The sequence below is a fragment of the Haliotis cracherodii genome, unplaced genomic scaffold, assembly GCF_022045235.1.
Source record: "Haliotis cracherodii isolate W230 unplaced genomic scaffold, xgHalCrac1.p SCAF_3, whole genome shotgun sequence".
Lineage (NCBI taxonomy): Eukaryota > Metazoa > Mollusca > Gastropoda > Lepetellida > Haliotidae > Haliotis > Haliotis cracherodii.
The window spans coordinates 21,339,277-21,354,429 of NW_027266286.1; the positions used below are offsets into that span (position 1 = coordinate 21,339,277).

At 40.8% G+C, this 15,153-nt stretch overlaps 2 protein-coding genes and 1 pseudogene across 2 annotated transcripts; 2 read left to right on the forward strand and 1 right to left on the reverse strand.

The window, feature by feature from the left end:
- Positions 1 to 54: 54 nt before the first annotated feature.
- Positions 55 to 4,433, forward strand: LOC139473561 (uncharacterized). Its single transcript, XM_071256211.1, has 3 exons — positions 55 to 174; positions 2,333 to 2,468; positions 4,218 to 4,433. The coding sequence occupies exons 1-3, from the start codon at positions 55 to 57 to the stop codon at positions 4,304 to 4,306; spliced, it is 345 nt and encodes a 114-aa protein (XP_071112312.1). The 3' UTR covers positions 4,307 to 4,433.
- A 401-nt stretch (positions 4,434 to 4,834) lies between these two features.
- Positions 4,835 to 7,907, reverse strand: LOC139474432 (uncharacterized). The gene is made up of 3 exons (XM_071257447.1): positions 7,765 to 7,907; positions 6,801 to 6,917; positions 4,835 to 5,048 (listed from the first exon to the last, which is right to left on the reverse strand). Exons 1-3 carry the CDS (start codon positions 7,883 to 7,885, stop codon positions 4,978 to 4,980), a joined length of 309 nt encoding a protein of 102 aa, XP_071113548.1. The 5' UTR covers positions 7,886 to 7,907; the 3' UTR covers positions 4,835 to 4,977.
- A 1,311-nt stretch (positions 7,908 to 9,218) lies between these two features.
- The window catches only part of LOC139475293 (uncharacterized), a 107,529-nt pseudogene continuing 101,594 nt past the window's right edge, over positions 9,219 to 15,153 (forward strand).

Here is a 15,153-nt window from a genome sequence, read left to right on the forward strand (position 1 = left end):
TAGGAAGTGATGCATGGTTCTTCTGTTGAGAGCTGTCACCTGTGGAGTTGACAAATGGTGGTCATCTCGCTTGCTATGATATTGTCCCGAACTGCTGTACATGGTCCCGTCTGTCGCACATCTGTGACAAATATTAAAGAGAACGTTAGGGTCACTACGCGCTGGGACCCAAAGGTAAGAGTTTACAAAGCAGTAAATCACCTCTCCACACCTACCATGATATACTTACACAGGCATGGGAGAATACATATAGTTCCGTACTTTCAGCTGTTTCGGTTCACCTACAGTTCTCCAGGAAAGGTAAACTGACAAATAGTTCATTACGTGTAAGCAATTTTGGATAAATTCAGCGTAAATACATGACTGTCGTGCATACTCAAAGTACATGCGCTCGTCATTTAGGCGCTAAAACAAGGACTGGTCGGCTCGGAGTCAGTATACTGTGTCTGAGTGGGGTATTCGTGTTAAACTGAGGCATGGTATCTCTGTGGGCTTGCACATATAAAAGTACAATACTAGTACAAGCAGCACACACACGTGCATGCACGTCGCTATATAAGTGCAATAATCTTGGACGCGACGTTAAGCCCCATTTCACCTCACCTGATGTACTGGGGATGTTTACTGAACTGGAATCCCGCAGGTTGTTCCTGCATGAAAAGGATGCTTGTCACAACTGTATCTTATCGATCGTTGTGATGACTGTCACTACGCTTATTAGTTATGCAGTGGGTTGTCATGACCTATCATCTATACTGTGGTGATGACTCCCACGGTCATGGCATCTGTCCCGGTCAGATGACTGCATAGGTCGTGTCATCCACATCATGCTGATGACTGTCTTCTATATCCTGATATTTATGTTACTCTGTATACGGCTTTAATAGAGCTGACTCAGTCGGCAGTATTCAAGCCATACAGTCGTATTGTTGCTCAAGGGAATAAAGCAACAAAACCATTTTCATAATCATAAGAAATATACATTGTCGATTGTACGATTCAGACTTTATCATGAGCATGTGTAATGATACCAAGTGTTCGCGAAAAGGTGAGCGTATCCTCCTCACCGCTGGTACCCGTCACAAATACATGCAAAGGCAAGTCAATTGTTCACCTGAAAAAACACGTGAACATTATGGTACAAGTCAAAATAGGGAATTGCATCGGACATAATTTTTGTCACTGATGCGCCAAATTTGGTCCTCAACATGTCAACCGCCGAACTTTTTGAAAGCTTTTCTGATGCCTTGAATGTTGTTACCTTGATCAAACAACTTCGGAGCAAGAATTTACAACGCTCTTTGAAATCTTGATAGAAAGAGCATGTTCGATTGTATCTCAAAAGTTGTGAAATGTTGGAGCTTCTGGAATAGTGTTCGTCGTGAAGGGAAAGTTGACTGTTGGAAAGCTGAAGTCACACCTCTTGTCATACAGTCTTGTAGAGAGTGTTTTGCCACTCTGAATCCTAATACATAGATCTAAACATGAAACAGATGCGGCGGCCTCACTCTTCTAGTTCAGGTGGGTAAATCAGTGATGGGGATTAGCTATTTAATTGTTATTGAACGACATCAGATCATCGATATACCTTACGTTTAATTAAAACTTCTTGGCCAAATTATCTTGTTTTGGCTTTGCCAATCTGAGCAGAAATACCGATTCATGTGCATAAAGAAACAGATCCTCACAAGGGAGAGCACTCTTGGTACCCATAAGGATGTCTACCTTTTGCCTAGATTTTGCACAGATCTTATCAGTGAGGGAGTCCAGCATTTCACACATCGATTTCTCAGTGAACTGTCATTTTTCACAAATTGTCTTCAACCTCTGAATATAGATACGTAACTGTATCTGTGATCACCACGTTTTGTAACAAAAGCCCCTTGGATCAATAATGAAGTTTTCCTTAAGTTTGTCATGTGGGATAGTGGTGTACTAAGTTGAAAAATCAAATGTTTTGACAGAATGGAAATTGGTTCTTTTCTGAGATTGTCAAATACTTTCTGTGAATATAAAGACAGTCCTTCCTTGGTTGTATTAAGGATTATGGTTAGTCTTTGAGACAGGGATTTGCTGGACCCATGTATCTTTGTACGGATTTTTATGGTGCTTTGGCGTCAAGTAAAAACTTGACAGTACTGATTTATTGTTTTGGCAGATTCTTTCCTGGGTTAACATACTGGCCTTATAGATGGCATTATTTGATATGTCATTTATACACACGATCTGGCTGGGAGCAGCTTCATTAAACTATGGAAAGTCATTGGATAATCCATGAATACCGCTAGAAGCATTGACTGATGGTGTTTTAATACATGTATTGGTTTCACAGTTGCCGAACATGAAGCTACTGTTGGTCACCCTCCTGCAGCTGTGTCTGATTGCTGCAGATGTTGGTAGCATGCGGCGCCACCAGTGGCGTAGCTATGTTAAATCTGTGATTGCAGCAGGAATTCTTGGCAAAAAAGGTACTCATCACCTCTTAGCATTGAAAGTATTCATTGTCGTCCGATTCAAAATTATCCAGTAACAAATGCATGTCTTCAAATACAGGACCCGATTGTATCAAATGTTCATTGACCAATGTGTACGTTAAAGCCTACTGCTTTATTAAACCTCAAATTGTTTCATAAGTTAATGTCATTGCAAAGGGTTGCACAGAGTGATAATTAAATTAGCATTAACTGATGATACTTTAAGTGTTGTTACATCTTCATTGACTTGCCATGAAATAAGAATTTTCCCTGTATCTTTTAGCAAACAAGTGAATGCATGCATGCATGCATGCGTGCGTGCGTGCGTGCGTGCGTGCGTGCGTGCGTGCGTGTGTGTGTGTGTCTGCTTGTACTAGTCCGGACTGGTGTCGATTATATAGTGCAAGACCTCTGAGATGCCATGCCGCAGTTTAACATGAATACCCACTCAGACACAGTATACTGACTCCGAGCCGACCAGTCCTTGTTTAAGCCCCCTAATGCCGAGCGTGTGGAACCTCACTGTGCCAGGCAGGGTAACAACTGCCATCTTAAAACGTCGTATGGCGTAAGACGCGGACGGGGATCGAACACCCGACCTTCCGTTCTCCGGGCGGACGCTCTACCACTAGACCACGGAGTCGGTCTTCAACACATACGGACTTTCTGTTTCCTTCCATCTTCCAAATAGCAACCGGCACAGGCTATGGTAGGCGTGAAAAAGTAGCTTAACTATCACCTAACATTACGAGTACATACGACAACTTATATATAATTATTGATTGCCTCGTTAGCAAGTTATTGGGCAACTTGATCTCTTATTGAGTTCTTGTATTATGAGTGAGTGAGTAGCGTTTGACACTGCTTGTAATTGCGTTAAAAAACTCGTTTATCCGGACGGTACCGTTCCCTGTGTGTGAAATCTTCAAGAATAACAGCTTTTAGGAGTAAAGGATCATGGGTCCGGATCAACGTTTCTCGGATTATAAGACATTCCCGTTACGATCGCCTGTCCATAGTAGCGGGATTCGAACAAACGAGTTTTCACTGTATGTAACTTTAGCCAGTGTTCCGGACGTGTTTTTTATTTGACGAAAGTTATAAACATAAAGTTGTGTTTTACCAACGTATGTAAATTAATGGTGGTAATGTGAGTGAGTGAGTGAGTGAGTGAGTGAGTGAGAGTGAATGAGTGAGTGAGTGAGTGGGTGGTCGGTTGGCTGGTTGGTTGATTGTTTTGTTGATTTAGTGAATGAGAGAGTGAATGAGAGAGTAAATGAGAGAGTGAATGAGAGAGTGAGTGAGTGAGTGAGTGAGTGTGGTTTCACACCTCTTTTAGCAATATTGCAGTACTATCACTGCGGGAATCACCAGAAATGGGCTTCGCATAGTGTACCCATGTGGAGAGTCGAACCCGGGTCGAACACTTTAAACACTAGGCTACCACCCCCCCTGTCATATAAGAGATAAACATGTTATGATTTCAATTCAGAGTTATGTTAACTGCAGAAAGCATTGCGCTTAACAAAACACTTGATACCCACCCTGGCACGTCCGGTATCAACTTTCATTTATATGTAATCGAAGCTATCCTAACGGTCGATATTCACCCTGATCGTATTTTGCGGTATCAGGGCAGTGTACGAGTAGAACTGACTGAATAGCTTCCAGAAAATACTTTAAGATCATTAAAATTCTAAATGTTAATATGACAATTTCTAACAGTAGTTCGATCATTTACAGATGCAGGGCACGAGATCGCACCATTCTCTTACAGCGACCGAGACACTGACCAATTGCAAATTGAGGAATCCCTTGGTGATGGTTTCTAGGATGAACCTGCAGGTATATACCACCTGGCTCCGCTACAAACACCCTATACGCAATGTATACATGTGTTTATCTACATATCAGTTCGCTTGATACACGTTTGGCACCTGCTTCTGTACTTTACTTGAAAACATGTCAATAACAGTAAATCAGTCACAATGCACGGCTTGTTTTTTTCTGTGGTGTTCATTGCTAGATACACATACATTTACATGTACATACGCACACACATGCACACAGATACACATACATACGCACACATGTACACATACGCAGAGGCACACACGTGCACGGGCGCACAAACAAACACACACATACACACACAGTCATACACACACATACATACATACACACCCACAGACATACACACACACAGACATACACACACACACTTGGACGCGACGTTAAACTCCATATCACCTCACCTCACCTCAAATTCACAGAGGTGATGTGGGTGTTTCAAGACTAATGTGCGTACAAAGCTGAGGTTGAAAACAGAGAACAGAGAACAGAGAACAGGGAACTGCATCTTTCAAACAATAAATGTTTATTGCCGTACTAAAGACCACGTATACTGATGACCAATTAAATATCACAATGAGATTCAAACTGGTCAATCAGAATTCGTTTGATAGATACGCTTGGAAATCATCCAGGTACAGGGTACAGTTTCCTAATTAACAGGATCCTGCTGGACATCTTGGAGATAGCGTGCAAATTCCTTCACAGATACAGCCGACCTCCCTGAAACAAAGTACACATGCAATATATTGCAAACAGTATGACATAAAGCTAAGATTTTCTGATCAGCAACATGTTATTGTCTAATTTGACGTACCTATACTCGGTCAGAACGATGACAATTGAATCCCAAACCCACAATGTATACTCTTTTATTGATCTCCTAATTTTCAATTATATTCTGAAAAAAACAAACGCAATACGGACCATAAAAGCAAAATTAGCGGACCAAGAGGTGCAAAATAAAGAGTTTTAATGTGTGATAGTGTCAGTGACAAATTTCCCGCATCAAAATGATCACAACAAGGACATGCAAACCATTAGTCGGGAAACACGTACGATTCGGAAAAACGCACCCAGTGCATTAACAAAAGGGCCACGGAGCTGCACGTACTGCACGTGCAGCAGCACTATGAACGGTACTGAAGTGCAGTTTTTTTTATTGCCTGGTATCTGCGTCAGTCGAATAGTGACAGTTCAACAACATGCCAAGATTAACAGAAGTGCAAAGAAACAACGTCATAGGCCGTTTGCGGGCTGATCAGCTGTAGCCAGGGTTTTCAATGTAGCGCCAGCACCATCACAAGGCTATTGGATCAGTTTAAACTGCATGGGTCAACACGTGATCGGCCAAGGTCGGGACGACCAAGCGTAACCACCCTCGCCCAAGGTCGCTACATCCGTCATCCTACGTGAAAGGACGACCACAGCCACCTCAACAGCATCCCAAATACCTGGACTGCGCAGAATCTCCGACCAGACCGTACGAAACCGTTTAAGAGCAGCAGGTCTACGAGCAAGACGTCCTATTCGACGCGTCATATTGAGTTGACGACATCAGCAACAACGACTGCATTGGTGTCGTCAACACAGGGTATGGCCTCAACTGCGATGGAGAGATGTCTGGTTCAGCATAGAATCAAGATTTCTCCTCCGTCGAGGGGATGGAAGAGCACGGGTCTACAGACGCCGGGGAGAACGTTGTGCCGGAACTGCGTACAGGAAGTGGACAGGTTTGGTAGGGGTAGCGTTATGATGTGGGCAGACATCTCTCATCATGGAAGGACAGGTTTGGTCCACATCCTACGGCTCCACGATACATCAACGAAATTTTCCTACCACACGTCCTCCCAATTGCAGCCAACGGCAACGGTGTATTCCTGCAGGACAACGCTCGACCTCATACAACAGGGATCATAAGAGCCTGTCTACACAACAACGTTGATGTTGTCCCCTGGCCCTCCAGATCCCCGGATTTGAACCCAATAGAGTATCTGTGGGATGATAGACGGCTACGTCCCACAACATTTTGGCTCAATACCTTGTACGGTTCCTCGTATAAACGTATTTTCCTACCTTACACAAATCTGGCTATGCGTTTCTGTTTTTTTAAGATTATATGTTCATGCTCCATAAGCTTTCGTTGTCTTGATCCATTGAGAATTATGACAGTCTTTAAAAGTTTAAAATATTAATGTTGTCTTTTCATAACGACAAGTTAGACATATATATGATGTAAATAAAAGCAACAAAAAACATTTACAAAATAATATGTAATCTTCGCCTCAGCACAGTCGATTGTACGTTTACGACTATTTCATGATCATCTGTTTTTTTGGACAACTATCAAATAGTGATTATATCTGGGGTTCGCGAAAAGATAAGCATATCCTCACCCACCTATGGTACCCTTCACAAACACGCGCCTCTGAACTGTTTGGATCCAATACATACTTACTAGTATTCACAACTTACCATCTACTTCTTCATCAGCCATCTTCATGAGGGATTCAGCATCTCTGGTGCTCAGTTGTTTCTCTGCTTCTGACTGATCAACATACCCGTCCTTGTTGAGGTCGAAGGCCTCAATACCTGCATATTGGTCATAAACCATGTTTGTTACTGCTATTTAAGATTCTAACACGGTAAACTTTACGCATAATGCTCAGTGACAATTTCATATTCATTGTTGGAATTGCATGCTTGTCATAAAGTTCATATGTGTTAGTTCTTTCTTAATAAACGGAAATCTGTGTGACTTAAAAGAATCTTCCTAACGGTAATTTTTTTTTATTAATGTCTGTCAATGTATCCTTATTCACGTTCAACACAACTTTGATTAAAGCTTCTTTGCTCAGTTTCTTTACAATGATATGTAAAGTTAAGGTTATATGTCAGTGTAATATTTCTTTAATTTAAAATATCAGAAGTCGTTACCTTAAATTACATTAAATCAAATTCCTAGAGACTTGTTTGTTTTGTTTAAAAAAAATAATCAAACAGTAAGTTAGTCCATATTTGATTTTTATTGATTTTTCTTTGTAATAAGGTTGTAAAATGTAATATGGACATAGTAATGCAGAGTTAAGCCTTTCGGGGACATTTCACTTGTTTTACCCGGCAACAAATGCACCAATCAATGCATTGCTGCAACGTTTCGATACCTAGTTTTTGGTCCTGTAATGATAGGCCCCAATTCTGTCAGTTTCATAACCATTTTCATGTGTTTAATCAAAGATTTTGTTTGTTTGTTTGTTTTCTGATACCCTCAGTCGTCTCTGACAAGCACGGGTTCCTGAAGGCCAATTGTAACCCACGGGGTTTATCTCTTATGACTTCCATCCTTTTAATTATTCCTTCCGTTTCAACGTTGGTCGCCAACACCCTCACTCATAATGGTACATCCTACCAATCTGATGTCGATTCAAAGACAGTGTACCTCTTTTCCCAATCAATACACCGGCTGTTGCTGCTGCTGCAGCCACCCATTTCCAGCGGAATCTCCACCCAACAGAGGGTGCCGCCAGACACACAAGAACGAAGAGGAGGAACAGTTTCATGACGTCACACTTATGAAAGAGAAGAGGAAGTATCAATGTACAAACTGTACCTTTTGATCATTATGAAGATGACTCACCTGTCATCAAACATGATCAACATGAAATCTCGGCAAAAAGCAGAGTCGATTGTACGATTCCGAACAATGAGATCATGAACATGTGTTTATGAATCGCTATCACATAGTGACATACCAGGTGCTCGCGAAAAAGTGAGCGTAACCTGCCCTTTGCCACACACCACAAACACATGCAAAGACACGTCAATTATTCACCTGACAAAACACGGTAACATAAGGTACAAGTGAACATAAGGAGTTGCATCGGACCTATTTTGTGTAATGATGCGTCAACTATAAAATTGTCTCTACCATAAAACGGTTTGAAAGCTTTTCTGAGGCCTTGAATGTTGTAACCTTGATCACAACTTCTGACGCTCTTTGAAATGTTTGTGGACAGAGCATGCTCGATTGTACCTCAAAAGATGATACTGGTTTCGAAACTGGCGGGAACCAAAGCGTTGACATCCCGAAATGCCTGTAATTTTTCCGATATGTTGCAGTTTGGCTTTAGGAAGGCGCACGGTGATGTTATGTCGCTTTTTACCCTCATCGAATGTGTACAAAGTTATGTTAAAAGGGGATCATGTGTCTACACAGCATTTCTAGATAACGAGAATATTGTAATGTTGTAACCTTGATCACAACTTCTGACGCTCTTTGAAATGTTTGTGGACAGAGCATGCTCGATCGTACCTCAAAAGATGATACTGGTTTCGAAACTTGCGGGAACCAAAGCGTTGACATCCCGAAATGCCTGTAATTTTTCCGATATGTTGCAGTTTGGCTTTAGGAAAGCGCACGGTGATGTTATGTCGCTTTTTACCCTCATCGAATGTGTACAAAGTTATGTTAAAAGGGGATCATGTGTCTACACAGCATTTCTAGATAACGAGAATGTTGTAATGTTGTAACCTTGATCACAACTTCTGACGCTCTTTGAAATGTTTGTGGACAGAGCATGCTCGATTGTACCTCAAAAGATGATACTGGTTTCGAAACTGGCGGGAACCAAAGCGTTGACATCCCGAAATGCCTGTAATTTTTCCGATATGTTGCAGTTTGGCTTTAGGAAAGCGCACGGTGATGTTATGTCGCTTTTTACCCTCATCGAATGTGTACAAAGTTATGTTAAAAGGGGATCATGTGTCTACACAGCATTTCTAGATAACGAGAAAGCTTTTGATCGAATATGGCACTCGGGTCTCTTTGTAAAACTCTATCATCTTGGTATTAGAGGTATAATGTAGTCTCTGCTACATCACTGTTATACTTCCATGTATGCGTGTGTTCAGTATAAGGGCGAACAATCTGATGCATTTGCTGTTAGACAAGGTATAGGTCAGGGTAGAGTTATCTCAGCTTGGCTTTTTCTTGTGTACATAAATGACCTCATAACTGAGCTTCGGCAGTTAGATACAGGAATATGTATATATAATGTTAGTTTACCATGCGTGTTACTTCCTGATGATACTACTCTTATCAGTTACAGCCCTAAAGGTATGCAAACAGCCTTAGATACAGTTGTTAATTACGCATCCAAATGGCGATTAACTTATAATGCATCGAAAAGTAAAATTGTTGTGTTTCAAAAAAAGAAGCAATTATTGTGTTATCACCTTGGGGACAATGACATACCTATGTTTGATAATGTAAACCCAGCGTTACTTTGCAAGGATTGTACAAGGTTTTGACAAACGTTCCCCCACTGATGTCTCTATTGCTAATCTAGGACTTTGGGGCACGGTTGGCTATACAGATAAATGTAAACTTCAGCTGCTGGGGTGTCTCTGCAACAACTCAAATGTCTCAATTTGTAAAACTGTTTTCTGCGCATCAACTTCACTCTATTTCTTTCATAGCAATAATTTACACAGTTTATGTGGAGTGTTGTTTTCAACAGCCAAGAAATATAAGCTATTCATCATGTATTTCACAACGTTCGCACAGGGGAATTCCCCCCCGAAGACTTAGTGGAGAAAGATTGCATAAAATTAAATAACTACCCACGAGGAAGAAGTATGGAAATATATCATGTAGAGCTGACCTTTCTCGATATTATAAAATTCACACAAAAATGAAGACAGGCAGCGTGACCTTTGACAAGTAGATATATTTCGGTCTTGTCACGTAACCTTTGGCTTTTTCAAACGCATATCGAACTGTTATACCCCCATTCCACTAGATCGCTATCTAGAGCGCTAAAATTTCCAAAAGCGTACATGGATCTCTATCTGATCTCTAACTGATCTCCATGATCGTCAAGGTCACCGCCTGTCGACACCCCTGCACAAAAATCCGTGGCGCTCCGCCCAGAATGCCGTTAGATCGCTACTTGATCGCCAAGGTTGTAATCAGAGCGCAACTTGATCGCCAAGGTCGTAATCAGAGCGCTATTGTATCACCTAAGAGCGCCGCCGATCGCCACGAAGACTAGGACTTACCTCTCTGCTACCAAGCGTATTACTGATGAGCGCCTTATAGGATCGGACCCAAAACGCGGCGATCGGGTCGCAAAAGGATCCCATAGAGCACTAATGGAGTGCTGATGGATCTCGCCTAGATCGCTATCGGATCGGAGTAGAGCGCATAAGATCGCATTGATCGCCATTGGATCGCATCCTGATCGCCTTGGATCGCAAAAGACGCAGGATCGTATCGTGCAAGATCGCCACATTTTTGGTTGTTTGGTTACGATCAAGGGTCTTCAAGTCGTTATCGGATAGTAATCAGATAGTGCCCCTAGATAGCCGAAAAATGAAAGAGACCTATGGCGCTCCCTCGGAGGCGTAGAGCGCAGTAGAGCTTCGCCTAGTGGAAAAGGGGGTATTTTAACGACATTTTATACATTAGCAAAATTTATTCAAATATTGCATCGGTAAAAGCACACGGAGTCTATCGTAATTCATGATTATTTTTTTTATCACAATTTGATATATATTGATTAGAAGCTCATGACTCTAAATTTAAAATGTTTTCTTTGTAGATTTAATGTGCACTAATGTTTACATTGGGGTGGGGATTGAAACTGTAGGCTTTATGAATGCATTTAAACAGCACCATCCTACTCTGGGCTTATGAAAATAACTATGTGCACAGTTGATCAGTCATATTGTTATATGGTACATACGACTCCATATCATTAGTATTTTAGTCACTAAAATTGACTTATCAATACATCGCGAGTACCTTTGCTTGTAAAATCTCTAGTTAATGGTACCTAAGGCCATTTTAGCTTCTAAAAGTCTAAGGCTAATTATTTGTTACACGGCAGCCATCATAATTGATATATCACTTGTGTGATATCAAACAATATCTCCCAGAAAATATTGCGCCAATATGTCACCAATTAGTCGATTGATATATGAGCACTAGCCGGAGAATTAAATGTTTAAATCTAACAAAAGTTGGTATATTTTATATTTTACCAAGAATTTGGAACATACTCGATTCTGACTGGTCATTGGTTTCAAATCTCTATAACCACTGCTGATAGAAACAGTTGATTAAACAACCGGTCCACCGCGGTATGTAAGGTTTATAGAAAAAGCTTAGAATTTGGCTGTATATTCGACTGTGACAAAGCACACTAAAAACCAGCTTAACTGTAGACGATCGGCACAGTAGGCGAATAGAGATGGAACAGTTTCACCTCTCGACTGGCATAGAAAATGTGTTAGAAAGCGTCTAGGTAAGCTAACACAGTTAGCACTCCTAAAACAGGAGGCAGGTCGTTCAAGGTTTAGTTCTACATCACTCATAATTAGTTCCAAATTAGTTCTCAATTCTGTATAACCTCGCATTCAAGAAGTGGTTTGTTTGAAAAGAAAATTGTTCCCTAAAACATAAATTAACTAAGCGGCAAAAGAAAGTTAAGGTTGGCAATTTGTAATTTTCCTAAAAACAGCGATAACTAGTGGCAAGTGGGTATTGGGAATATAACTGCCCAGGAACAGGTACCAAAAAGCACCTCACCCGAACGCGCCACCTTTGACGGCACTCGTGCGGTGACAACAAAATGGTGAAACCTTTTTCCCACCTATGGCATAAACTGCACGTACATGTTAGCTGTATAAATGCGTTCGTCTGCAGGGTATAACCACACGTGATGAAAGCACACATGACTTATGCAATGGTGCCTATTATGCTTCTTAGTTGACCCATTGTGTAGCCTTTTATGACTGTAAATCTAAATTTGTTAGGCGTTCATTAATCTTGTTATTTGCTTCTGATTATTTGATGATTTCACAATTTAGTTCTGTACGTTCCGACTAACGGGACTAACGGGATCGCTTGGGCAGGCTCTCTGTTTTGCTTAGATCGATTTGCATGATGTCAATAACTTGACTATCGACAGGTTCGAATTTTTACAGTCGGCCGTCGTATAGCTGCATGTAGATAATCGAGTCTGGACCAGACAATCCAGCGATTGACATCATGATCATCGATCCACGCATCTGGGTTACGATGACATGTATCAACCAAGTTAGCGAGCCTGACCACCCGATCCCGTAAGTCGCCTTTTACGACAAGCATAGGTTGCTGAAGACCTATTCTACCACGGATCTTCACGATGTCGCCATGATGGGAGATTTGTGCATGCTCAAAAGTTCCAATGTCTTTTTCCATTATGATTGTTATCATCATATATGGTCTCGTTGGTTGCATGTCATCTTATCTCAATTGCGTGCTCAAATCGGTGCTCGTGATATTAATCACTGGCTTGTCTGCTCCAGACTCAGTATATTTACAGACCGCAATCCTATTGCTGAGTGCGGCGTTCCACAAACAAACAATGTTTAATTATAAGCTTTGATGCTAACAGTTGATACGTCAAAGACTGATCAACTGTAGGCAGTAAAATAGGGAGGGGTCAACAATTATTATGAGGAACTTCCTTCTAATGTAGGATTTAGACCAATGTGCATATGACAGTCAGGATCAAAATTGCAAAGAATCCATAGAATCCTTTCTGTTCCCAGCAAGGACTGCTTGATCCTTGAACAATTGTAACACAGTATAGTGTAATCGTATTGATGTTATTTAACCAATAGTGAAAAATCGAAATGTTTGAAGCAACATTTAACTTTTTCAGCATTTATTGTGTGTTCGCTTTGGACATGCATTGGAAATTGATAGTTAAACTATAATCGACCATATTTGTATCTCGGTTGATCAGGAACATAAGAAGTAAATAAAAGTAAATACATCTATTAAGTTTGATTCTCCATTCTCGTTAAAGCAAACACAGCTTGCATATATGATCTATTTATTATTGAGATTTAAACACTATTTAAAGTGAGTTAGTGAGTGAGTTGGGTTTAACGCCGCTTTTAACAGTATTCCAGTCATATCACGGCGTGTCAGCTTAATATGGGAGGATATCACGGCGTGTCAGCTTAATATGGGAGGAAAGCCCGAAGTGATGCAGGTCTCAGTCGTTTACCACTTCGGTGAAACCCACGAGCACGGGTATGGTGCTGACAAACCTAGAAACATAATCGGGGCGAACCGGGATTCGAACCCACAATCATAGGTTTCTGGCGTGCCTAAGGGACGCAACTCTGCACAGCGAATCGCGGCGCCTTAGACGATTGGGCCACCCGTGCCCCCCACTATTTAAAGAGATACAACCATTTTCAAGGCTCTCGCAAACTGTTGACCTCATATATATACCTCGGACGGCAACGTTTGCATTAGTAACCAAGTTTCAATGACAGCAATATGTGTCATTCGACAAAAAAACAACTAAATCGGTCGTAACGTAGATTGAGCTTACAGTACAGAAGAGTACAGCCCAATCTGTTTGAAGGAAATGATCTGATGTAACAACTGGAATCCTAACATGTCCCACAAACTTAAATTAAACCCTGTTACTTATATATCTATGAACACATAATGCCATTTAGAAAGTGGTCAAATATTTGTGATAGCACTTACTCGTACATGTATACGGCGAAAAATAATACTTACATCGTAGTTGTATCTTCTTGCAGTGATAGTTTATGCCTATCTTGGCCGCCTTATATAGACACATAGTGTCATCAAAACATGTCGCATATGGGCACCAACTAATTGAAAAATCCCCATTTATAACTTTCACACCAAAAATCTTTTCCTCCGTGACTGTGAAATCAATGGGTTTTTTTTCCACAAAGTGCTTTTGCTTCCTGTTCGACACATGCCACGCATCAAAGCGTCATTTTCTAATTGGAATGGACGTGCAACGTGCAAGAAAACAATTTGTGGGTCAATATTTGAACACTTAAAAATGTCACACATTCAGTTGTTGAACAACAGAAAAAAACATAGATTCAGTGTTCATTTGTAACGCGGACCACAGGAAACGTTTGACAAATATGAAACTTGGCAAGTCAGTAATAAAATTCAAATCAGAAGTTTGTATATTGTCAATGTATTTTAAGGTTAAATTAAATAAAAGCGAGAAAGACATTTTCTTAATCATAAGAAATATACATTGTCCATTGTACGATTCCGACTTTATGGTGATCATATGCTTCTGAAGCACTATCAAATAGAGATGATAAAAGTTGTTCGCAAAAGGCGAGCATATCCTGACCCACCAGTGGCACTCGTCACAAACACAAGCAAAGGCAAGTCAAGTGTTAACCTGAAAAAAACCCATGGGAATATAATGTTAAAATCAAAACAGTGATTTGCGGCGAGTCTTTTACTTCTAGTTCAAATGGATAACTCCGTGGGAGGGAATTGACTATTTCACCACTGTCACCTGAAGCTTCAGATAAACATCTTGGTCATATATCCTTGTTTTGATCTTTGCAGTCAGAGCAGAAATACAGAAATACAGAAGGAACCTAATCAGCGAGGAGGGAAGTACAAATGGTGCCCATGGGGATGCCTAAATGGCATATCCCCAAATTTAATATCTATGGGGAACTCCAGGATTTCACATTTTGTTTTCTAAGTAACAATTTCCTTTCAATATATGGAGATAGACGTGTCATCGTACAATCGACAATCTTATGGGTATGGAATATGGAAAGGGTTTTGTCGCTATTATTTACATCTCACCACGTTTAATGGCAAATGCCCCATGGATCATGAAATTACATTTTCCCATGTTTTTTGTTTCTTCGTTTCTTTGTTTCTTTGTTGTTTAACGCCGCACTCAGCTATATTCCAGCTATATGACGGCGGTATGACGGACGGGTGGCCCAGTCGTCTATGGCG